Source organism: Phragmites australis, chromosome 14 (genome assembly GCF_958298935.1).
Source record: "Phragmites australis chromosome 14, lpPhrAust1.1, whole genome shotgun sequence".
Classification (NCBI taxonomy): domain Eukaryota; kingdom Viridiplantae; phylum Streptophyta; class Magnoliopsida; order Poales; family Poaceae; genus Phragmites; species Phragmites australis.
In genome coordinates this window covers 8,411,314-8,438,199 of record NC_084934.1, presented here as the reverse complement: position 1 = coordinate 8,438,199, position 26,886 = coordinate 8,411,314, and the positions used below count along the sequence as shown (strand labels likewise).

Here is a 26,886-nt window from a genome sequence, read left to right as displayed (position 1 = left end):
TTTAGAGTTTTATTAGGTACGAGAAGAGTAGCCGGAAGAGATGACGTAGTAAATAACTCGTATTTTATATAATAAAGATAGAGATAATAGGCAGCTCTTTTGTTTCTATTTTGTAGCAGTGCCTTATTCTAGAAGTAGTACTAATTGTTTTTTTAGAACTTTTTCTTCGGCTCAGCCTTATGAGATGGGTGGGCTCGGGTTAGGCTTATCAACCCATATTGAGACTGTGTTTGGTGGGGTTGAGGTTTTTGGTTTTTATTGAAAAGCTGTCTTTTGGCTAATAGTTTTTTCTATTAGCTTTTGCAATAAATTTTTAGTTTCTCAGCACGCTAAAAATAAAAAAAAAGCTCAATTTAACTAGCTTGTCAACATTTAATTCATTTCCTTATAAGTCAGTTTTTTATTTTGCAAAAACCAACTTCTCGACCCGGCCCAGCCTGAGAACCTGAAGCTCGACCCGGCCCAGCCTGAGGCCTACAACGGTATCCCCGACCCGACGCCCACGCTATCCAAAAACGCCCGCACATCCACAACGGTAAGACCATCTCCAACAGCTACCTCAAATTTCCATCCTTAAAATACTATTACAGCATTCTTTATCACTATTACAGCATCCCTATCTCTAATACTGTAGCAGCACTGTATCACTGGATACAAACTCTGTTGGAGACGAATTTTCAGTGCTACAGTACACCGCAAAGTACTGTAGCACTGAAATTTTCAGATTTACAGATCCTGTTGGAGATGGCCTAATGTCTTCCGCTCCCCCGCCTCCGCCTCCGCCGGCGGCGGCGAACGTCGCCCCGCCGTGTCCATCGACCTCGACCGCGGTCGCCGTGGTGGACGGTGTCGGCGCATCGTCCCTCCCCGCGTGGCACCGCCTCCGCGTCGAGGGCAGCCGGTGGCAGCGGGACTGGAAGGTGTCCGAGGTCGCCGCGCGAGTGGTCGCTCTGCCCCGCGCCGACGCGCTCGCCATCGATGCCGTGTTCAACTGCTGGGCCGGCCGCTTCGCCCGCCGCAACTTCCAGCTCCTTATCCGCGTAAGCACCATACTATGTCTGTCTGTTTGTCTGTGCCGCGCGCCTGCTTGCTACGTGCTCGATGAAATGACCGTCGGCGCGGATGCAGCTATTGGCCAGTATTGTGTCTCTCAAATGGCTAGACCGGAGTAGGATGTGGCTGCAATGGGTTGCTTGAACTTAGTATCCATTTTGGTATGTTCATAACTTCATGTTGAGTTCCAGATGTTGTTGGTGATAACAAATCATTAATGGTCAGGGATATGATAATTTTGGCACATATTGCTAATGGTCAGGATTTGCGCATATTAAACTCACCAATTTGGCTTTTATTGCCGTGCTTTTGGGTAAATAATGTACCATAGCAATGCACAGTTGCACATAATATGTGTCATCTATCTTTCGGTGCTTAATTCAAGCATTTAACCACAGTGGCCTTGCATCTGTTTGCAGGTAGCATTGGCAATTCTGATAATATTTTAGTTTTCTCTGGTAGAGTCCATCCTTGCACATATATTTCTGTTAAACTGTGGAATTTTTGTTCCTAGGATTCCCAGGCAGTTATTTGTAACTGTAAAGTTCATAATTATCAGTGTCTCTTACAACAGGATTCTCTATTGTAAACGAACCCCAAACCACTGTGAATTCACTAACAACAAGTTGGCCTGTCCTGGTGATAATGCACTCACAGTTTGTATCACTTGTGGGAAATCACAATTTTTGGATCCTTGAAACATGATGTACATGTGTTCCGCTGGATGAAAAATCAGGAGAACTACCGTGCTACCGTGCTCGTAATGACATTTATGGTATGATGATATGACTACATGCTAGACAAAATCAGGTTGATCGGTCACGTGGTCTGTTCTTTGAGATGCAAGAATGGCTGTATGAACATTATATGTCATACTTTCAATTCCTAAAACATCATGTACCTATCATTTTCTTTCACCCAGAAAAGAAGTCATAGCAGTCCTCAAATGGCATTTTATCCAAATTACGAGTAACCTGTTTGCTGTAGGAGTTGTACTAGTTCAATATATTATTGGTGGACAACATTCATGATGTTTTGTTTTGTTTTGCCTTTCCTTACCATACATTATTACATTATTACAAGAGAAATTCCATAATATGCCACTGAACAATATGCCACTCATTGTGGACCCTTCATGTCAGTGAGACGTTTTTGGCCTATTGTGAACATACAACATTATTTAGTGGCATGCATTATTCATTGGGACAAGGAATCACCCCTTATTATCTAATGTTATTATATTAGATGAATAAACTATCTCTCTTAAAATAAAGTTGTCATGTGGGGTGTCTAGTATGAACGGCGCAAGAAAAGGGAGAAGGACCAGATTCCAGCCGGCGCCAATTAGCAACCAGTCGTGTTTTGGGTTGTTAGTTAAGAGTTAAATTAGGAGATTTGATCGTTAGCTAGTTTGTTAAATCCCGGATGATAAGCTTGTGAGTTAGTTTTGATTGTTAGGTGGCTAAGCTACATAAGCACTGGTCGATCAACTGTTGAAGGCAACAAGAATAGATTCAACAAACTTCTTCTCTCCCCTTCTACCCCCTGCCTCCTGGGCGCAGTAACCGACCACGGCATCGAAGCCACGCCCTAGAGGTCCAGGGCCACGTTCTGCTACCTCTCACGACTACGATCTTCGCAATCCACCACCCACCAATAACCCTGCCTGTGACAATCTGGTATCAGAGAGCTCAGGTGCCGATTCCATGGAGGTGCTGACCAAAGCTATCACTGACCTCACCACACCAATCACCACCATCGACAAGCGTGTGGCCTCCTTAGAGCCCTTGGCAGCTCTGGTGCCGCAAATCAAAGCACTGGATGGCCTGCTGTCCAAGGTGACCAACCTGCAAGCGTCGGTCTCTAATGGCGCCGAGCAAGTCCAGGCCCTCAACCTAGCAGTTCTGCGCCTGCAGAAGGCTGGGTCACCACAACAGGATGAGCCATCCGGCATCGAGGAGCACGACGTCAACACCAGCTCGAGGAACGGCATCCTCGGCAAGCACACCGGTTAGTCGGGCCGCTTGGTGCACCCACACCACAACGGCCAAGCGGGAGGCGACATCGGCGACGAACGCGTGCCCCTAAGGTTCTTCAAACTGGAGTTTCCCAACTTCAACGGCACGGAGGATCCACTTCCATGGTTGAACCGCTGCGAGCAGTTCTTCCGGGATCAATGCACACCAGAACATTGCAAGGTGTGGATGGCTTCCTACCATATGACCGGTGCAGCGCAACTTTGGTACTACTGGTTGGAAACGAACACCGGTGAACCATCCTGGCGGCGTTTTGGTGCAGCTCGTCCACAAGCGCTTTGGGCCACCTATGACAGAATCTCCCCTGGGCGAGATCATGATGCTTCGTCGCACGGGCACCGTCGCAGACTACTGCAACAAGTTCCTTACTCGCTTGTCGCGACGCGGAATTATCCGAGCACCAACATATCCAATTGTTTGTGACCGGCCTTGTCGAGCCATTGAAGACAGATGTGGCTCTACAACGATCGGCGTCCCTCGACGACGCTATCATGCTGGCACGAGCGTATGAACCGCGCCATCGCCTGCCGGCTTCATCTAGCACCTGCTCCTCCAGCCGACCTCCGCCAGCGCTGCCGGCACCGACGACCAGCGGCAGCAGGAGCACCACGACGGGTACCCAAGCTAGCCTTCCCCGCAAATGCCTCTCACTCACGGAGATGGCACAGCGCTGTGTGGACAGCCTTTGCTACAACTGCGAGGAGAAGTACGTGCCTGGCCATCGCTACAAGAAGCTGTTCGTCCTCGTGGTCGTACCGACCGACGATGATGACATAGTTCCAGAGACGCAACCGCTACCCATACAAGACGAGCCCGCAATCTTGTTACACGCGCTCACCAGCATCATGGCCAAAGGGTGTCAAACCTTGAAGGTTTGTGCCGAGGTATGCGGCGTGACACTCATCGCGCTACTCGACTCCGGTTCGTCCCACAACTTCATCGACGTCAACGTTGCACGCCGCACCGGTATGCAAGTTCGCCATTGCACCGATCTCTGAGTCACCGTGGTGAATGGTGAGTGCATCATTAGCCCGGGCGTGTGCCCCGGTGTGATGACAACGATTGGTGGCAAGGCATTCTACATCGACTATTATGCCTTGCCCCTCGGTGGGTACGACATGGTGCTCGGAGTCCAGTGGCTCGGCTCCCTGAGCCCGATACTTTGGGACTTCGCGCGCCAAACCATGTGCTTCGGCTGCAGCGGCAAGCGCGTGTTGTGGACGGGCCTCGGAGGGTCACGGTCGCCATCCTTACAAGCCATCGTCACCAAAGCGGACGACCTCATGACAACCCTGTTGGAGGAATTCGCCATCGTGACCAAAGCAGAACCACGGGGCCTACCACTGCCACGCGGCCGGAGCCACCACATTCGCCTCGTGCTCGGCACGGAATCAGTGGCGGTGAGGCCATACCGCTACGCACATACTCAGAAAGACAAGTTGGAACGTCAATACGATGAGATGTTGCATCTCGGTTTGATCAGGCCAAGCTCATCCGCGTTCTCCTCACTGGCGCTCGGGTTCGCAAGAAGGACGGATCCTGGCGACTCTGCATCGACTACAGAGCGCTCAACGACCACACCATCAAGGACTAGTTTTCGATACCCGTGGTCGACGAGTTCCTCGATGAACTTTGGGGCGCATGATTCTTCTCCAAGCTCGACCTGCGCTCCGGCTACCACCAGATCTTGATGCACCCCGATGACGTCGAGAAGACTGCATTCCGCACTCACCAGGGTCTATTCGAGTTTTTGGTGATGCCGTTCGGCCTCACCAATGCGCCAACCACCTTCTAGGCCCTAATGAACGACATGCTTCATCCATTCCTACGTCGGTTCGTGCTCGTATTCTTCGACGACATACTAATCTATAGCTGCTCTTGGTCAGATCACCTACGCCACATCCGAACGGTGCTCCGAACACTACAAGATCATCAACTCTTCCTGAAGCGCACAAAGTGCTTCTTCGGGGAGACATCCGTGGCCTATCTTGGTCATGTGATATCGGAGTCGGGCATCGCCATGGACGAGCAGAAGATCAAGGCGGTGTTAGACTGGCTAGTGGCCTTGACCGTGTGTGCGATCCGTGGGTTCCTTGGCCTTGTGGGCTATTATCGTTGCTTCATTCGTGACTACGGGTTGATTGCGGCGCTGTTGACCAAACTTCTTCGGAAGGAGGGGTTCACTTGGACGGCAGAGGCCGAGCAGGCGTTCCGGGCACTGCAACGCTCCCTGACGGAGGCACTCGTGCTCCAACTGCCGGACTTCAACATCCCCTTCATTGTCGAATGCGACGCGTCGCGGTCGGGATTCGGCGCGGTGCTTCATCGGGGCAGCAGACCGATGGCGTTCTTCAGCAAGCAAATCGCGCCCCGGCACGCCAAACTGGAGGCATACGAGCGAGAGCTCATCGGGCTCGTACAGGCGGTCCGACACTGGAGACCCTACCTTTGGAGCCGCAAATTCGCGGTGCGCACAGATCACTTTAGTTTGCAATTCTTGCTCGATCAACGCTTATCTACCATTCCGCAGCACCAGTGGACAAGCAAGTTGCTTGGATTCGATTCACCGTCGAGTACAAGCCGGGCTCCACCAACATCGTTGCCGACACGCTATCTCGCCGCGACACTGAACTGGGGGCATCCTCATTCGCCTTGTCGGCGCCATCCTTTGCGGTCTTCGACGACCTATGGCAGTCCATCGAGACCGCCGACGAGCTGCACAGCCTCCGCGACGACATACCAGCGGGATCGCGCCCCAAGCAGTGGAGCGTGGTTGACAACCTTATTTGCTTCAACAGCCGTGCCTACGTGCCATCCACATCACCCAGCCTGCCCACAATTTTGGCCGCAGCTCATAACATGAGTCATGAGGGTATCCAGAAGACTTTGCACAGGCTCCGGGCGGATTTCCATGTTCCTCAAGATCGGACGGCGGTCCAGGAGTTTGTGCGCACGTGCAACACTTGCTAGAGGAACAAGGGTGAACAACTTCATCCCGTTGGCCTGCTGCAACCACTGAAGGTCTCGTCAGTTGTGTGGGCAAACATTACCATGGACTTTGTCGAGGGGCTGCCGTGCGTTCATGGGAAATCGGTCATTCTCACCGTCATCGACCGGTTCTCCAAGTATGCGCATTTCATTCCCTTGGCTCACCCATACACGGCTCAAAAGGTGGCGCAGGCCTTCTTCGGCGAGATCATACGCCTGCACGGCATACCGAGCTCCATCGTTAGCGATCGCGACCCCATCTTCACCAGCAATTTCTAGAAGGAGTTGTTCCATTTGGCGGGAGTGAAGCTAAACCTCAGCTCAGCTTTCCACCCACAATCGGATGGTCAGTCGGAGGCAGCCAACAAGATCATCATCATGTACCTCCGGTGTTTGACGGGTGATTATCATCATGAGCCTCTGCACCTTTAGTATTATCATCTACATCATGGCATGCTTTTCATCATGTTACTTGTGTTAATTTGTTACACAGACATTTCATGATTGTTTGATGCGTTGAATAGTTCATTGCTCTATTTTGTTTGATCTACTTCATGCGACTTGATTAACGAGAGCTTGCTTCTCTGTAACAGGCTACGGGACTGGAAAACAGCGAGTGAAATAATTGAACATTTGGGAAGATGGAGAATTAATTGAACATTTGGGAAGATGGAGAAATCATTCCTCGCTCTCATCCATTTCTGTTGGGAGACTAAACCATCTTCTAAATTTTCTTGGAAAATGTGGGAAGACGGAGAGCATGATGAAGGTATAGTTACTCTCCATAGTATAGCTGCCATTTCAGAACCTCTTTTCTTAAGTTTCCAACCTCGAAAACTGCGATGGATATAAGTACCTATGTTGTCTCGACATAGCCGGTCCCAAGCCCGGGTAAAGGAGGAGGGTTGTGATAGGCTTGGTGAGCCAACATAAAACTCAGCCACTCTTATGGAGATGAAACCCGAAAGAAAATCGTTGGGGCGTAACCCTCTTAGCGACGCGCCACATTGGAATCCGGATGTGGTGTTAAATGAGCAAGGGCCGGGCCGTCACCTCCTTGGTGGCGCGCCGTATCTTGATCTGGATACGGTGATAAGTGGGCAAGGATTGGGTCGTCGCATCCTTAGTGGCGCGCTACATCGGCGCCCGGGTGTAGTGAAAAATGAGCAAGAGTCTTCGCATTTGACTCGACGAGTGCGAAGGGTAAGGAAGCTAGCCGAGCCAAGTAGGATTCGCTTAGGTAGCTGGAACGTAGGGTCCCTGACGGGTAAGCTACGGGAGTTAGTTGATACAGCGGTGAGGAGACGGGTTAATATCCTATGCGTCCAAGAAACCAAATGGAAAGGACAGAAGGCGAAGGAGGTGGAGGATACCGGCTTCAAGCTGTGGTACATGGGGACAACTACAAATAAAAATGGAGTAGGCATCTTGATCGACAAGAGCCTCAAGTATGGAGTGGTAGACGTCAAGAGGCAAGGGGACCGGATTATCCTGGTCAAGCTGGTCGTTGGGGACTTAGTTCTCAATGTTATCAGCGCGTATGCCTCTCAAGTAGGCCACAATGAGAGCACCAAGAGGGAGTTCTGGGAAGACTTGGAGGACATGGTTAGGAGTGTACCTATTGGCGAGAAGCTCTTCATAGGAGGAGACCTCAATGGCCACGTGGGTACATCTAACACAGGTTTCGAGAGGGTGCATGGGGGCTTTGGTTATGGAAGCAGGAATCAAGAAGGAGAGGATGTCTTAAGCTTTGCTCTAGCCTACGACATGATCGTAGCTAACACCCTCTTTAAAAAAAGGGAATCCCATCTAGTGACCTTTAGTAGTGACCAACACTCTAGCCAGATCGATTTCGTCCTCTCGAGAAGAGAAGACAGGCGTGCTTGCCTAGATTGTAAGGTGATATCTGGAGAGAGTGTTGTCCCTCAACATAAGCTTTTGGTGGCTGACTTCCGCTTCCGGATACGTGTCCAGCGGGATAAGCGCGCTAAAGTCGCTAGAACGAAGTGGTGGAAGCTCAGGGCAGAAGCGGCTCAAGCTTTCAAGGAGAGGGTAATAAAGGAGGGCTCTTGGGAGGAAGGAGGTGATGCAAACAATATGTGGATAAAGATGGTGACTTGCATTCGGAAGGTGGCTTCCGAGGAGTTTGGGGTGACGAGGGGAAGTAGAAGCGAAGCGAAAGATACCTGGTGGTGGAACGAGGATGTCCAGAAGGCTATCAAGGAGAAGAAAGAATGTTTCAAACGCCTACACTTGGACAGGAGTGTTGACAACGTAGAGAAGTACAAGGTGGCGAAGAAGACCGCAAAGCGAGCAGTGAGTGAAGCAAGAGGTCGGGCGTATGAGGACCTCTACCAGCGGTTAAACACGAAGGAAGGGGAAAGGGACATCTATAAGATGGCCAAGATCCGTGAGAGGAAGACGAGGGATGTCAACCAAGTCAAATGCATCAAGAATGGGACAGATCGACTTCTGGTGAAGGAAGATGAGATTAAGAATAGATGGCGAGAGTACTTTGGCCAGCTGTTCAATGGAGGAGGTGAGAGCTCTTCCATTGAGCTGGACGACTCCTTTGATGATGCCAACAGGCGTTTTGTACGAAGGATTCAGGAGTTTGAGGTCAAGGAGGCTTTAAAAAGGATGAAAGGAGGCAAGGCAATGGGCCCTGATGGTATCCCTATTGAGGTGTGGAGATACCTTGGAGACATAGCAATTGTATGGCTAACTAAGCTTTTCAACCTCATTTTTTGGGCAAACAAGATGCCCGAAGAGTGGAGGCGGAGTATATTAGTACCAATCTTTAAGAATAAGGGGGATATTCAAAGTTGTACTAATTACCGTGGGATTAAGCTGATGAGCCATACGATGAAGCTATGGGAGAGAGTCATTGAACACCGCTTACGAAGAATGACAAGCGTGACCAAAAATCAGTTTGGTTTCATGCCTGGGAGGTCGACCATGGAAGCTATCTTCTTGGTACGATAACTTATGGAGAGATACAGGGAGCAAAAGAAGGACTTGCATATGGTGTTCATTGACTTAGAGAAGGCCTACGATAAGATACCGCGGAATGTTATGTGGTGGGCCTTGGAGAAGCACAAAGTCCCAACAAAGTATATTACCCTTATCAAGGATATGTACGATAAGGTTGTGACAAGTGTTCGGACAAGCGATGGTGACACCAATGATTTTCCAATTAGAATAGGACTGCACCAAGGGTTAGCTTTGAGTCCTTATCTTTTTGCTTTGGTGATGGATGAGGTCACAAGGGATATACAAGGTGATATCCCATGGTGTATGCTCTTTACAGATGATGTGGTGCTAGTCGACGATAGTCGGACGGGGGTAAATGGAAAGTTGGAGCTGTGGAGACAGACCTTGGAGTCGAAGGGTTTTAGGCTTAGTAGAACTAAAACTGAGTACACGAGGTGCGATTTTAGTACTACTAGGCACGAGGAGGATGAGGTTTGCCTTGACGGGCAGGTGATACCTCAGAAGGATACCTTTCGATATTTGGGGTCGATGCTGCAGAAAGATGGTGAAATCGATGAAGATGTGAGCCATCGAATCAAAGCCGGATGGATGAAGTGGCGCCAAGCTTCCGGCGTCCTCTGCGACAAGAGAGTACCACAGAAGCTAAAAGGCAGGTTCTATAGGACGGCAATTAGACCTGCGATGTTGTATGGCGCAGAATGTTGGCCAACTAAAAGGCAACATGTCCAATGGTTGAGTGTAGCGGAGATGCGCATGCTGAGATGATGTGTGGCCACACAAGAAAGGATCGGGTTCGGAATGATGACATACGTGATAGAGTTGGGGTAGCACCAATTGAAGAGAAGCTTGTCCAACATCGTTTGAGATGGTTTGGGCATATACAACGCAGGCCCTCAGAAGCGCCTGTACATAGCGGAAGAATAAAGCGTGCGGATAATGTCAAGAGAGGTCGAGGTAGACCAAACTTGACATGGGAGGAGTCTGTAAAGAGGGATCTGAAAGACTGGAATATCACCAAAGAACTAGCCATGGACAGAGGTGCGTGGAAGTTAGCTATCCACGTGCTAGAGCCATGACTAGACTTGCAAGATCTTATGGGTTTCATCTCTAGCCTACCCCAACTTGTTTGGGACTGAAAGGCTTTGTTGTTGTTGTTGTTGTTGTTGGTATTTTTGTTTCCATTACTGGATCATCTATCTATTCTGTTAAATCAGACAGTCCATACCTTGCAGTAATGGCACTGTCACCATGCAATGATTTTCTACAAACACAGAATCGTTTAATAACAACATGATCAATTCAGACAGTGAGGCTTCTCGTTTCAGAGGAATCACTACTTTTGTATGATGTGATGTCAATCTTCTCCTTCGGAGCTACTGAATTATTCTCTTAAATGTTTGAAGGCCCAAGCACCAATGTGCAAGAACATATTGAGAGAAGGGAGCAAGCTTGGGTATATAGAATACTCAGCAAGTGTGGGAAAGTATGACATATGGGCCAAAATCAAGATAAACTTATCTCAGAGGTTTATTTGCATAAATACCATTTTAGTAGTCAAAAAGTTATAAAAGCAATCTATTTACTATGTGAAGGGTTTTTAAACTCGAGCAAAGGTTCCAACCACCTTGCTCCACATCTGAGGTTACATCCATCTCTAACCAAAACTAAATTCGAGTCACAGCTCCCACTGCTGTGATCCACCGGAACCAACCCAAAACCAACCGAAACCACCCGACTAATCACGTGAGGGTCCATGCCGCTCATGACCGTGAGCATGATGGATATATCAGTTTTCACTTTGTAAAGGTTGTACACTTTATCCACGAGTCGTGATCAGTTCTTTTGCTGGTACCTGTCGATACCTTACACACTTTCGAGTTGTGCACCAAGTGGTTTTACTTTCATGGGAGTAACCCTCCAATCCAGAAGCCTCCTCTTGTGCCTGGTAGATCCGGGAAGTACCCCTTCCTTCTCTACACATCTATTTGGCTCATACACTACAGGGAGAACATCTAATTACTTGGCAAAGCCGTACCCATACAAGTCTCGTGGTTATATTGTTTTCATAGGTAGTTGCTCCATGAACTGGTCCTTAACATGGTCTGGGCAAGACCACCACTATCCAAACAACAGGGTAATCGCCGATATCCATCAAAGCCCACAATTGCCTGAAACACATCCATAGGCTAACCATCATGCCAACACTTGCCCAGACCCTACCTTCCATGTGTCTAAGCACTTTACCAAATAATTAACCTCATGTTCCATATGTCATTAGTCAAGTTCATCATTGCCTATACTACCCATGAGTGAGCTCAACTAAGCATGTTCTACCCATAACATGATAACCACACTACAACTACAAGGAATATCGAGAAAGACTGGTGCCCCGTCCCGGGCTGGATCGGAGGAAGAGGGGAGGCAGGCATGTGCGATCTAGTGACCTGCACGGGCCGGCACCAACAGCGCTACGAGGGTGGCCGTCGCCTTCTGGCCGGGTGCGTCGGAACGGGGAGCCCCCGTCCCCCACCCCAACCACTACCACCAAAGAACTGCAACATTTCATTTCTTTTTTGCGAGTAGTGAAACATTGTGGAGAAGAGGCCAATGGAGAAGAGGCTATTGTGGAGAAGAGGCCAGTGGATTCATTGGATAGTGGCCATCTGTTCCCACTCATGGATGCTTATTTCAGGTTTGGACAATTAGATTAGTTCTAACTAATAAACTAGGGCATAAGCTCAATGTAGCATGTTGACTCCTGCTTGGTGGGCTTTATTAGAAGCTTGTTCAGAATTGTTATCTCTTCTGCCATCAATATCAGTTTAAGCTGTCTTAAAAAGCATCACTTCGTTGACTTTTCTTGTACTGAACTTTGATTTAATTTTACTCCTTGATACATAAATACACAGTCTACTGTCCATTGTAAAGAAAGGGCTTGAGTTTCGAGTTTCTACAGCTCTGAAGTAATCATTGGCAATGGCACCATCTTCTACAGTATATAGGAAGCATCTGCTTATGCTTCAGATGGATATACCTACACTGCGCCAAGAAATACACTTCGGGGATTTTATCATCATGTGTCACTAATTCACTATATAGCTTGTGTATCTCTGTAATCTGCAAATGTTGCCGTTGCAGGCCTGGTTTCTTTTAAGAATCTGATTGTTGTAGTGCTTTTCATTTGTCTCATACGTCTTCCTTGTATATGCAGGTGCATACCATTCGATGAAACTTCTGATGATGAACAGAAGAAACTTGTTGAAGTTCTCACGATCAACTCCCAAAGTGGACTAGGTCTTCTATTTCCAAAGGTTTTATCACTGTAAACATCTCTCCAAAGGTTTTATGACTGTAAACATCTCTTCCTGAGAGATTCACATAATTTTCATAGTATGATGTATGGAAATGTGGGTACATTTTATTTTCTGTGTTTTATTTACCAAAATAGTTTGTAGGAAATTATTTAGGCTATAGAGCTGTTCCACCAAATTTTTTGATTTGTTTATCTGGTATCATTTCAACATTGATATATTAAATGGCTACCAAGTGCATTGTGTGCTACCCCATCAGTAAGATAGATATTACCGTGATTTACTAGACACTGGGAAAACAGGAGCCAAGGTGCAGACATTTAAGTCATTAGGCCTTGCTGGAAGATATCACGTTATGATGATCTTGCAGCCTTCTAGATTTACCTATTTGCATAGTTGTTAAGGCGTCACCATAGCGTCGCTATATCGGCATGGTAGAAACTCGAGGCTCGCCACGCTGACACCACGACTCCCCGTCTGCCATGCCCGCCCGCCACCCAATGGAGGGCCGCCAGGGAGCAGATCAGGCGGATCTGGAGTTAGGTAACCCGGATCTGTCGTTGCCAAAGCTGCCCCATCACCCTCTGGCTTCATTCCGGTTGATCCTCTTCCGCGCCGCCGTTGTAGAAGCTGCGCGGCCCTGAGAAGGGAAACGTGAGGGAGAAGTGGGGGCAAGGGAGGGAAGGAGAGGCTGCTGGTGGAGGTGCCCTAAGGGAGGGAGGGATGAAGGGAGAGGTGCAGTTGGTGGAGGTGGCCTGAGTCGGGGGTGGGGAGGAGAGGCAGCTGGTGGAGGTCTGCTCGTGGAGAGGATGATAGAATCATTCTAGGGTAAGTGGAGTGGAGTGGACTGGTGGGACTGGTGGGCTAGGCCAACCCCTCTCCATTTCCCTTTTTTCCTTTTTCTTTTTCTTTTTCTTTCCTCTTCCTTGTTGCTATTTTAGTGTTTCTTTAGCTCGTATGGCATCCCCATGCCACGCGCCATAAGCGATATAAATATGTGAAGGTGGCAGGTCGCCACACCGCCATAATAACTATGACTATTTGTCATATATATATCACACACTCCTCTTACTGATGATCATGAAGGCCTTTTTGGTTGATACATCTTGTTGCTGCAGGGAGAATGGGAGAATGATGAAACCGTTGAAGGGGCAGCTGCGCGGGAAGCTATCGAAGAAGCTGGAGTTCGAGGAGATTTAGTGGTGAGATATAGTCTCTTTGTTCAATGTTTTCTTTTGGAATATCTATCATATATAGTGGTAAGGTAAATATTTACCATAAATCTTCATATAAAATATCAATTATTAAGTGTATCCTGCATAGTTATTAAGGCATCGTTGTGGCGGTGAACTAGAGGTTGCCATGGCGATGCCAATACGACTCAGTGTAGCGAGCTGTCGCTTACCTTAAGGTTCATGTAGATGTCGACCTTCATGTGCTCATAGACGGGGGTGTAGATCTCTATCCGCTGCCGAGCCACCCAGCAGCCCTGCCTGTGTCACCCGCCACCGAGCCGCTACCTGCCCTCCTTGTAGATCTAGCGGTCGAGAGCGGTATATCCAGCGGCAATGGCACCGCTAAGGTGGGGGAGCACGAATCCATGACCAGAGATGTGGAAGAAGTGTGCGGAGGGGGGCTAAGGTGGAGGGAGAGCAGGTGACGAGGGTAGTAACCGGTGCCAACGATGGTGAGGCGCTATGGAGGCAGCGTGCAGGTTAGGGACGGGGCCAAGCCACCAAGACGGTGGCGATGGGGTGAATGTAGTGAGATTAGGGTTAGGGCTTCCTTTATATGAATCCGAGTTTCATCTGGATCGTCCGCTTGAGATCCAAAGGTAAAGATTGGAGACTACTAAAGACCAATATCTGAATCGTCCACTTGAGATCCAAAGGTATAAAAGGAAACTACTAAATACCAAGATCTAGACCATTCGCTTGAGATCCAAAGGTAAAAGAAAAAAGGAATCTACTAAATGCCAATGGATGCCATTGAAGATGATGTAGAGAAGGTGATAGCATCTAACAATCTTGATGAGTTTGCATTGGACGACTTTTGAGAGATGAGAGAGTTGTATGACTTTTGTGCTACATTTGCATTACTAATTTATTTTTCTAATATCCTATACTGTAACTTTTGAGCTACATTTACATTGCCAATATAATTTTCTAATATCCTAGACTATGATGTGTATGGCGTTGCCATCCTGCGCATTATAAAAGATATAAAGGCATGAAGGTGGTGGGTCGCTGCGCCTTGCCGCACCACACTGCCATTATAACTATATGGTATCCTGATAAACCTTCTGTCGTCTTCTAAGACAAATGCAATATTGTGCTTTTGATGGATATATGACCTTTCATCTTTTTTATGGAAACACATGCAACAGACAAACTTTTCAGGACAAGATTAGTTGACTTTCATGTACTTCGTACATCTTTTGAGAACGGTTTGTTTCCATGGCTGACCCTGTAAATGATCCTTGAACCTAGTCTGGAGTCTTTTGAAATTTGAACCTAGTCTGGAGTCTTGAACTTTCAGGTTTAGTTTTGATAGAACTATCTTGATACTACACTATGAAGATTGACACTAGAGTACTAAGACGCTAATAATGGTTAAAAAAACTACCTCTATCAAGCCTTAGGAACTCTCTGTGAATTGTCAATGCACAGCTGGTACTATGTGTCCTCTTTGTTAGATGCTTCTATCATTTTATGATGCTAACATCCACTTGTTCTTTTGTTGACAATTTGACACATTAAAAAACTAGGACCATTTGACTTTAAGAACTAGGTGCCATTTGTCTAGAAGATTGTTTGTCCTTATCATCCATTGCTTAGCTTATTAGTGTATATACTCCCTCCGATCTGACACACAACAATTAATAAATTTATAGTGATATATAGGTACTTTTCATAATGATCCTAGTAATATCATTCTCATGTAAGAAATCTGCGTACTTTTTGATGTATAGTTGTGGTAAATGTTTTTAAAAGTTTGGCTGCACACATTACGTGATGACATCTATTTTGGACCAGAGGTAGTAGCATTATTACACAATATTGCATTATGAGTTTAACCAGTGGGTTAAGGATGATTCCTGTGTAGTTGACATATTGCAGAGCTAAACTATGCTTGCTATCATGTTTTGCAGTCTCTACTCTATCAGCATTGGTTTTGTTCATAATTGCATCTGGTTAGGTTTCTTGCATGTGTTGGTGCTATCGATAGTTTAGGTAATCATCATCGTAAGGTATGCATTATACCATACAAACACTCTGCAAATAATAAAACCTGACTAATGTCAAATAGAAGTACTGGAGCAGATGAATTTATTTGGTATTTTGCATCATAAGTGAACTTTTCTAGCAAGTTTATGGACAAATGCAAGTTAAGTCAAAGATTTTAGTTTTACATTTGTAAGGCCACTTGTGGTCATTTATGTGTCTGCATCCTAGCTAAGTCTAGGTGGACTTTGTGATCTCCGTTGAGTTATCTGATATTCTTTGCGGATATAACTGGACTTTGTTCATCAGTTTTGTTTAACTTCTGAGCCATGTTTTTATGCTCCTGCTAAACAACTCTTATTTGCTTCCATATGCCCTGCCATCACATTTTACTGATTGTGCTATTTGTTCTATGTATAGGCAATTGTTGGGCTTCTACGATTTCAAGAGCAAGCAAGACACATCAAGATGAGTTCTGTCCTGAAGGTATGTGCAGAGCTGCAGTTTTTGCACTGCACGTGAAGGAAGTGCTGGCCTCTTGTCCCGAGCAGACCAACCGCCAGATGCGTTGGTTCACCGTTCACGAGGCGGCAGAGCGGAGTCGACATCCATGGGTGCAAGAAGACCTTGTAACAGGCTTCTCTGTTTCGCTTGAGAACTGTAGCAATGGTGGTGGCTGTGTGGATGGAAGCACAAGATGACACCTGAAGCATCAGTGGCCTTCTCATTTCTTTATCTTTTTCCTTGTACTTTGATTGGGCCAACTTGAGAAGCTGACATACTCGGTAGTCCAAATTTTATGTATAAGTTTTTTATTATATTAAGTTTAGTTACAAGAATATGATATTTCTCATTATATATATATATTTATTTATTTATTTTCATGTATTTCAATTAGACTAATTCAAATATCATGTGTATTGGTGAAAGAATATACTCTATTGAATGCAGCAACATATAAAGATGATAAAAGGATACTCCTCGCTAAAGCATTAAATTGTTTCTCTGCTTTGGTGATACGTTCTTTCATTTCCACTTCGGTGACCTTCCAAACATCTAGATATTTTTCTTACAAATAATATGTCATTAGAATTTTTCATCGAGGGAAATTAGTGCCATCAAAGTATGGAGCACTACTAATATCCATCCCTAACTTCGGACGTCACAACTCAAGACGGTTAAGCTCAATTGAAGAGCACGAGGCTCTGATACTAATTGAAGGGAATCGAGAATATCCTAAGAAGGGGGGGAGGGGGTAAATTAGAATATTTAAAACTACTAACTCCAAAACTTTCACAAGATAAGCCTATCTCAATTTCTATCTAAATATGCTCTAGACTTATCTAGTGTGTCTACTCTACCGTTAAGATAATTGCAAGGTAAATTATAAGTAAGTAATGAAGAAACATAAATGAGGTAGAGAGACAAACTCGCACAAGGGATTTTTATCTCGTGGTATCGGTGGCACATAAGGCACCCCTAATCCACGTTGGAGCTCCACAAAGGATATGCTCCCGGTCGCCAAGTCTCTTCCGGTCACGACTCTTGAGATACCAAGTCACCAAAATAAGATCTCAAGCACGATAAGCCACAGCCACCAAGGTAAAGTCTCACCACTAACATCTCTTCCGGTCACTTGTACGTCATCTTCACTTTGGAGCTTTAGTCACAAAGACAAGGGCCTCTGCGTCCCCGCAAAATCCTCTTGTCACCGCTCCACACCAAGTCGGAGGATCAACAAGTTACCAGCGAGTCACTAAGACTCCAAGGTGTTGGCGTACCTCTTGGTCCATATTTAGATCACTCCTTGATCCACACTCTAGGTTGCAGCACTTAGCAACTCTTCTTTCTAGGACTATAAACACTGATCACTCACTAATGGTGTGCTTAATCGCTTTGGATGAACACTTTATGCTCTTGGATGGCTTGGATGTCTTCTTAGGTGTATAAGGGTTTCTCTGGACTCTAGCAACTTCAAATGAATGAGTGGAGGGGTATTTATAGCCTCAACCCCACGGACTATCCGTTATCCCAATGGCTCACATATTCTGTGGACACCGGATGATCCGTCATTAACAGACGTACAAGCACTGGACCATCCGGTGTGTACATTCTCAGAAACTAACCGTTGGAACTCCACTCAAAGTTTTTCTAAACACCGGACTGTTCAGTGTATACATTCTCTTCATCACTAGACTATCCGGTGAGTTATCTTGAGCCAGACCGCGTCAAACTTCTTCTCTACACAAAATACTTTGGTGTGCACTGTTTTTATCACCGGACCTTCCGGTGTGTAGAACTTCTTCTTTTCTGGGTATTTCACACACTTTGTTAAATGCTCCGGTGAAGCCTTTGGTGTACACTGTCTTCATTACCAAACCTTCTGGTGTGTAGAACTTCTTTTTTTCTAGGTTTTCCACACACTATGTTAAATGCTCCAGTGAAGACTCTGGTGTGCACTATCTTGATCACTGGATCTTTCGGTGAGTGTAATCCACTTAGGCCCCTTCTAATAGAATTGTTCCGGTGTATATATTCTTTATCACCGAATCATCTAGTGAGGCAAACTGCCTCTAGATATAATGCTCCGGTGAGTGCAATTCTTCCAGCGTCGAACCTTCCGGTGAGAACAATTTCTCTGGGATTTTTTCCAATTCAATCGAACTTTGTCCCGGCTGCAGTGGCTTCTTGATGTATTATTGTATCTATAAGACCTACTAACATATATTCTTAACAAATATATTAGTCTCAATAACTATATTACCATTAATCATCAAAATTAAAATCATAATCTAATAGGATCATTTTTGCTGCACCGTACTAGACTAGTCCAACTAACCCATTTAATCATCTTAGATGAACCCAACCAATCACTACTAACGCACAGGACAAGTCATCGCCTGATCACCCTGCACAGTATTTTTTGGGGTGAGGGAGGCTCCTCGAACCCTCGACCTCAGGATCACTCGCTTGCTACCTGTGGGACCTACGTGTTAGCCAACTGCACCACCACACTGTTGTTGTGAGTACAAGCTCCATTGCTTTGGGTGCGATTTTGCTAGCATGATTTAGTCTGTATGGATTGTATAGGTAGATTGAGGAGAAGTAATTTGAGTAGAGTTATATTTGTTGAGAAAATATATTATTTGATTAGTTGTATTTATTTAGATAGATTAAATTGAGATTCTGTTTGATTAACTAAATCTAAGACCGTATAGATTGATGCAAGAGAATGTGATTGGTTGCTCGTATATAAATAATTTTGTGATACTGATAAGTGAGTCTGTCTATATAAACAGATACATGCTATGCATCCGTCGGATCAGGCTGCGAAGTTTCTTCCCGAGTCAGACTGTAGGTGTATATTTACATCCGTTTGGCCAGCTAAAACAATGGGCAACCAAACACGTTTTTATAAAAAAATTATATACATATGTCGGACCAGATTATCCCGTGTGAGCAACTAATCACGATCTTTATTTGCACTGGATCAGAGTTGCATGTATAACAGTTTTTGCACTCATTTATTTGCACTAGAAAAATTCGCTCTTATTTGTCCTTTCCTTTGCAACGTGCCAGGATGGGCAGTCAGTGTATCCACAAAAAAAATTGGCTTTCCGGCGTCAAGGGGGTCGTTGATGCATGGCTGACTCGCTGGCACTGCCTGCTTATACACTGACGCTCGCCGGCGCCTTCCCCAAGGCGGCGAGGACCTTGTCGTCGAGGTCGAAGGTCATAGCCTTCTCGCCCCGGCCGCTGCTCGCGTACTCGGCGTACCGCTCCTTGAGGTCCTCTGGCAGGTTCGTCGTGCTCGTCCACCCCAGCACCTCCTTCGCCGCCCTCGGCTCCGAGTAGAAATGCTACATTATTGCAGTTCACACACCATCCGAATCATAATCATTCCAACCTCACAGCAGAACACCGTGACATCGACGTAGCCTTGTGCTTAATTACCATGTTGCGGAAGGGGAAGGCCTTCTTTGCCTCGACGCCGACGGCGGCGGGGTCGTAGTGGACGATCTCCAAGTCGGCGCCCGCGGCAGCGGCGCACAGCCTTGCCATGCCGTCCAGCGTCACGGCGCGGTCGCTGACGCAGTTGAAGATCTTGCCGGCCGCCGCTCCGGGGTTCTCGACGGCGAGCGCCAGCATGCTGGAGAGGTCCCGGACGTGGGCGATGTTGGTCAGCTGCATCCCGTTTCCCGGGATCGGCACCGGCCTCTTCCGCACGATCCCTGCACGCGAGAAAATTGAACATTTTCGTTTGGAGTTCTTGGAGATCATCATCGGGGAAGAGAAGTGAGTTGATGGGTTGTTAGTTATTACTGTCGAAGAACCACTCCTCGCAGTCCTTGTTGTTGCCGGAGCCGATCATGTACTGCGGCCGGAACGACGCCCAGCTGCTGAACTGCTCGGCTATGTACTTCTCCACGCCGACGTGCCCGGCGCTCTCCTTCACGGCGTCCTGCGTTGGCATTGCCATGGATGGAGATGGAATCAATCATGAAATCCATAGATTCTGCTTGAGTCACGAGGGGCATTAATGATCGAGCTGAGTGCGCGCATTACCCCCTCGACGTGCGGTGGCTCGTCCGTCGGCTTATAGATACCAGCGCTGCTGATGAACAGGAACTGCCCCACGCCGGCCGACATCGCCCAGTCCGCCACCGGCCTGCGCGCACAGCCAACGATTACAAGTCAGCACGAAGAATTAGAGATGCGTCATGACTCATGAGTGCGCCCTGAAATGAATAGCGAACACCGAAGCAAAAGCAGAGGTCGGTGGAGTCGTACTTGACAGCGTCGAGGTCCTTGCCGTTGTTGTCGAGCACGGCGTCGAACGACGCACCACCGACGGCTGCACCGATGTCCGCCGGGTCACCCCACACCGTCTTGCCCCCGGCGCTCGTCAGCTCCTGCCGCAGCCACACGAATCCATCACAAACTCAACCAAGAAATCAACCTCCAATAGTCGCCGACGTCCAATGCAGCAGAGGTTACCGAGAAGCGGGAGAACGGCGGCTTCTTCATCTTGTCGGAGCCCTCGTCCCCGACGGTGAGCACGGTGACGGCGTGCCCGGCGGCGAGCAGCTCCTTGGCGAAGTAGAATCCGATGACGGCATGTCCGCCGCTGTTGGTGTTCACGATCAGCACGCTCTTCTTGGCCTGCGCGCGAACCGTGATGGCGGCCCGGGACGCCGGCGCCGCTCGCCTCCTCGCAGCACAGCCACGCGGTAACGCGCTCGGGAAGGACGACGACGACAGCGACTGCGAGGGCAGCCGCTGAGAGTAGGTCGAGCGACGGCCGGACGCAAAGGTGGTGCTCGTGGAGGCCGCGGCGGTGGCAACAGACAAGGCCATTGGTGGCGGAGAAGGAGGAGATGAGAGGGGCCAGTGATGAGTGGTGGACACGGGGATAGAGGAGATTTGCGAGGTGTGAGGCTGTTCGGCACTGGTGGTTATTTAACGGCTTCCGTTGTTTTCCCGCGCGCGCGAGGGAGAGAGAGCGCCACGTCGGATGTGGGATGATGCCACCGTGGCAATGGATGCTTGTGCTGAAATAAGGCAGACCACGCACCACTGCATCACGTGTTCACACTTCGCAGTAACGTAATCATGCAAGGTTTTGTTTTGAACATGTCAAACAACTTGCTTAATTCTGCCAGTGTCTTTAAATTTCAGCCATGAAAGAGAAGAGAAGATATACTATGTATATGATACAAATGTCCACCAAATTTTGAGTTTGCCGAAGCAGAAGCTTAAATCTATAGTTTTATGATAGTATGGTCAAAATATATTTGTTTATGAAATACACTCAAACATACTGAATACATTTTTACAACAGCGGTATCGTAGTTTCTTACATTACCATTTGTATCTGAATTAAAAATATATGTCTTCTCATTTTATTAGATTATAAAATAAGGTAACTAGCAAAAGACTTTTAAATAGATACAGGAACGTAAATCTTAGATATTTTGAGAGAATTCTCTAGAATAAGTATTCGAAAGAAAATTCTCTAGTGTTGGTTACAAGTTTTTTAAGGACCATGACACGAGGCAATGATTCAATGGTTATGTGAATTTATTGATATGCACGAGAACAATGCATGGCATGCCCTTAGGAGAGTCTACGGTGAGTCTCTTATATTGTTGATGATATTGAAGAGCTAAGCCTTGTGGCTCACCTTTGTAGAAGAAACATCTTGCCAATTAGGACTCAAAATATTGGCGTATTTAGGCACCCTTTCCCATTGCAATGTTTTGCAGTACTACTGTAGTCCTAAAGATTAATAAAGAGGAAAGCTCTTGGTCTAAAAAAAGTGATATGCTATATATGTACATTTAAAATATAACATCCAAAAGAATGGAGCAAGACTGTGTAGTACAATCAGGCGCAATGATATAAATGATATGTATTGGGATGTAAGCACCTAATAAATTATGGTTAATTTAATAGATGAATATGTAAAACTATAGGCCATTGCTATTAATCACCATATGTTATAATCAAATAGTTTAAAAATGTTTGAACCGTCAGCCATTCATTCGGTACTGAAGACACCATTATGTTGATATTGAGTTGGAGGGGGTGCAGGAGCTTCCACAAATAGCACGTAGAATTGGTCGGTGTATATTTCATCAAAATATACCCAACCAAAACCCCCTTGAAGAAACCAAAATTGTTGTCTGACCCTCAGGATAGAACCGATACATATCATCCAAGGTCCTTAAGACCAGTGAGCATGGTTCCCAAGATGATGTTCCTTGTCTGATTTACTCCTCCACTCTTTAAAACCATAAAAGTCGTATGAGTATCACTTCTAAGATTGAAACCACGATGACCGAGATAAGGATTCACATGGATGATCATATCTATATGATCTTCCATAATCTGCATACATCATAGGAGAGCCTTGCATTGCCATCATGCTGGTATCATTTGAGATGTCCGTTTAGTTCATCATGTAGCCATAGTTCACAATTCCATGTGGTGCATAAACATAATTAAGGATATGGATGAACCAAGTAAGGACCATTATGAAGGACATATAGAACATTTTTTATGGCAAGTACATTACACCATAGCTATTAGCATGGCTTCTATTGCCCCCAGTCATACCGTTATAGTGTCAGTGGTCCTGTTCCCTTGGTTTGGCAATCTTAGTTTCCACTTTTCTTCCATTCAAGTCATAAAACCTATTCTCCAAAACCTTAACAAAACCAAATCCATAGGCCTTCTTATTATTTTGTCATACATCATGACAATATCAGTTATCGTGCCAAACCTCTCAAAGTAAAGTGTGAGGTCATCTTGGGAAAATATTGTCTCATAAACCACCAACAAAGATCTTTGAATCAACATTTGGGTTGTTGCTAGTAGACTGAGTCAGCTCTCTTAATGTTGACTTATACATTACATTATCAAACCTCATGATTAAAAAACATATAAATAAAGTATTTTTCTAACAAAGGAAATGTAAACAAAAGTTTGAACGTAGTGGTAAATTTATGTCACTTGGAGCAAATACTATACAGAAGTTACAACACACAAACTTGTCAGTAAATAAATGAAAGTGTGTAGCGAAAATGGCCCTATTAGGTAATGATTGTGATTTTGGCGATTAATTACAATATAGTCAATGGCACTAATATGCTTATCAAATATATATTTTAATAGGTCTCATGGATGCAATGCATGAAGAAGCCACCACAGTCAAACTCGAGATTGATTGAATTGGATGAGTTCTGGATAAAATGACTACACCGGATGGTCCGATGTTTAGGGGCACCGGAGTATTTTGTCCAGAGGCAAAGTGAAGGCTGATGACTTCACCGAATTATCCAATGCTTTGTGTGTTGAACTCACTAGAGCATTCATGCAGCAAAGTTACCTCACGGCAAAAAGATTTGAAGGCACCGGATAGTTCGGTGATGAAGGGTATAAAGCATCAGAGTATTTCTTGCAGAGGCGATTCCAAGTGCTAAAGAATAAAGATCAACTCACCGGATAGTCCGGTGATCATAGAGATAGTTGCACCGGAGCATTTACAAAGAAAAGAAGAGATTGTTTAACTCACTGGATGACCTAATGTGAATGGAATGAACACCGGATGAATGAACCAGAGCATTTTACATATAGAGGCTGCAAATACTCGGATGGCTCAAGATAACTCACCGGAAGGTGAGGTGATAGATTTGAAGGTACACTGGAGTGTCCGGTGTTCACAGAGGTATTGAGTGGAGTTCTAACAGCTAGTTTCTAAAGTTATACTCACTGGATGATCTGGTGTTAGTACTACTGTTCTCACAAGATCATCCAGTGTTAACAGTTTTTCTGAGCTATTGGGAAAACGGCTAGTTGGCGGGTATGAGGCTATAAATACCCCTCATCTCAGTCATTTGAAGGTGTGGCATGCTGCTGGAGTCTAGAGAAAGCTCATACACACTTGAGAAGATATCCAAGCCACCAAAGTGCTTAAAATGATCATCTAAGGCGATTAAGCACAAGATTAGAGAGTGTTTAATATTTATAGGCCTAGAGTGAGTTGTAGCTAGGCGCTGCAGCTTGAAGAAGGGATCAAGTAGTGATGCTAACTTGTACCAAGAGGTATGCCGACATCTTGGAGTCTTGGTGACTCACCGGCAAGCTTGTTGGCCCTCCGACTTAGTGTGGAGCGGCGATAAGATACGTGTACAGGAACGCAGAGACCCTTGCCTTAGTGGCTCAAGCTCTAAAGTGATCATGATGGTAAGTGATCGGAAGAGAGGCTAGTTATGAGACCTTACCTTGGTGGCTGAAGAGTCATGACTGGGTTCCAACCGAGAGCATATCTTTTGTGGAGCTCCAATGTGGACTAGGGTGACATTCATGCCATTGATACCACAATATAAAAATCTCTTGTGTCGAGTTTGTCTCTCTACCTTATTTATGTTTCTACATTTACAAGCTTGCAATTTATCTTGCTTGAGTAGGTTGCAATTCTAATGAGCGGTAGAATAGATACACTAGACAAATTTAGAGCATATTTAGAGAGACATTGAGATATGTTTATCTTGTGAAATTTTTGGAGCTAATTTGGTTTAGGTTATTAAGTGTCTTAATTCACCCCTTCTTAGGACATCACCATTCCTCACAAATTGCTAGTATATGATAGTCTAGGAGTTTGATCATCTTCTTCTAACCTTTCTAAATGACAGAGGTTGCCAAAACTCTGTTGCACTAAAATAGATCTAAAGTCATGTCTTCACGCAGATTTGGATGGCCAACATTGTTGCCCTAACTGATATGACACCAAATATTGATCTTTTAGTCTTCCACTAAAGAATGTACATTGAACCAATAGATAATGGATAGTTACCATATCCAGACACTTCAAGGTTTCTTGCAATTCATGGGGCATATTTTTATCTTCAGAAAAAGGATCTTTGGATGAAAGGAAATTACCCGTAGATACCCAAGGCGTTCTGTACCCGAAAATGTTTATCTCCAAGAATATGAAGGATGACTCCAGCGGACATACGACACCCTCTTATAAATATAGAGTCGGAGGCCCTACGGAGGAGTAGACACAAGTTATTAGAATCTCAATCAAGCCAACAAAAGCTAAGGAGGAAGTCGCTGACTAGGTTTAGATCCATCTAGACTAGCTACACACACTGCTACAGAAATCCATTTCACTGCCAGCTCCAAAACCCCCTTCACTGCCGATTTTGGAGCCGGCAGTGGCTAACAGGCAATGATAGTCGGGGACTATCATTGCTGACTCTGTGGACTAGTAGTGAAAGGTGTTATCACTGTTGGCTAAAGGATTCAGCTGACAGTGATGCCCTGGGTATCACTACCGGCTGGTGGTTGCAGCCGGTAATAATTCCTAAGGCATCACTGGCGGTTGAAAGCTTCAGCCGGTAGTGTTGTGCCTCCCCCCTTCTACTCCAGCCGTATCCTCCCTCTCTCTACTCGATCTCTCCGTCTCTCTCCCACTCAATACATGCATACAATGAAATATATGTAATGTAAATCAATAATAAAGGCACCTTCATTACACATAGTAATTCATGTCACACACATATACACAATAGTTCTCACAGGTCACCCCCGAAAAGTCGATCAACACATATGCAAAATAGGCATGAAGGTACTGACAATTGACACATTTATCTTACAAGTCACATCATCATACATAGTAAAATAATGATGATTACAACCAGAACTAGGATTATAACATCTTTACATGTGACATCACACTTCTTCTTATTTTCGAAGTTAGCCAATTTTAGCTCAGCTTGGATGATTTGACTGTTGTATGCCGCAACAGCTTCATGTTTGCACTTGTATCCTTTGTAACATGCTCCTTTGAATCTATTAACTTGTGTGTGGTATTTCTCCCAACTAGAGAACACTCCACTTTGTCAGCCACAATGGAAAACATACCATGTCATAACAATCCTAAATTTCAGATAATAGGCATAAATGATATTATCGAAGATTAGTTCCTGACAATATGTCCGTAAATTGACTAGGTACATTCGAGTGTAGGGATTAATCACGAGATGAGACACACAATGTATACTGGTTCGGGCCTCCGATTAGAGTAATACCCTATGCTCTGTGGGGGTGTTGATGTTGTATATTGATGATCTTGAGTACAAGTAATGTGACTAAGACTATTACAAAGAGTAGATCGGATCTAATCTAACTTAGGGCTAAAGTTGCCGAGTAGCTCCTCTGTTGGGGTTTTGATGCTTGTCTCTCTCCTTCTCCTCCTCCCCCAGTCTTTCCGCCTTATATAGGGGTGAGATACTGACTCCCATCTAGCCGTAGTCGATAGGGAGTTGTCTTCCTTGATGTTTAAGTAGATAGATCTGTTTTAGATACTAATCTTTCCAAGTTGGGTAACCAATCTAAACCTTCCTAGTATATACTTCCTTGATTTCGGGTGTATCAGGTACCGCTGATTCGGTTCCGTGATATCTAGAGCTGCTTAATATGTGTTGTACATACCCTGTCTGTGTATGATATACTTCTTATGTGCATATACCCTATAGTTAGATATTCGACAGTAGCCCCTAACTCTACCCAGGAGGAGGGGTTTCCATAAGCACCCACTCAAATGACACCAAGTTTAAGCTTGGTCTAGTAAAGTGGATCAGGCTCATAGTTGAAAGAATTGAGTATGGACAGATCCTTCCTTGAGTATCGAATGGAAGCTCAGTTGGGTCGAGTGCCCTGCGGCTAACCACACTCGATACTTGAAGAAAAATAGTAAAGAACTCAACTAAT

The 26,886-nt window shown here is 45.7% G+C and overlaps 2 protein-coding genes across 2 annotated transcripts; one reads left to right on the top strand and one right to left on the bottom strand.

The window, feature by feature from the left end:
• Positions 1-798: 798 nt before the first annotated feature.
• On the top strand, positions 799-16,390 carry LOC133891311 (nudix hydrolase 16, mitochondrial-like). Its single transcript, XM_062332030.1, has 4 exons — positions 799-1,040; positions 12,283-12,382; positions 13,501-13,584; positions 16,027-16,390. Exons 1-4 carry the CDS (start codon positions 979-981, stop codon positions 16,126-16,128), a joined length of 348 nt encoding a protein of 115 aa, XP_062188014.1. The 5' UTR covers positions 799-978; the 3' UTR covers positions 16,129-16,390.
• A 2,672-nt stretch (positions 16,391-19,062) lies between these two features.
• On the bottom strand, positions 19,063-21,050 carry LOC133891599 (chloroplast stem-loop binding protein of 41 kDa a, chloroplastic-like). Its single transcript, XM_062332326.1, has 6 exons — positions 20,605-21,050; positions 20,398-20,519; positions 20,173-20,275; positions 19,930-20,068; positions 19,561-19,838; positions 19,063-19,466 (listed from the first exon to the last, which is right to left on the bottom strand). Exons 1-6 carry the CDS (start codon positions 20,962-20,964, stop codon positions 19,275-19,277), a joined length of 1,194 nt encoding a protein of 397 aa, XP_062188310.1. The 5' UTR covers positions 20,965-21,050; the 3' UTR covers positions 19,063-19,274.
• Positions 21,051-26,886: the final 5,836 nt, after the last annotated feature.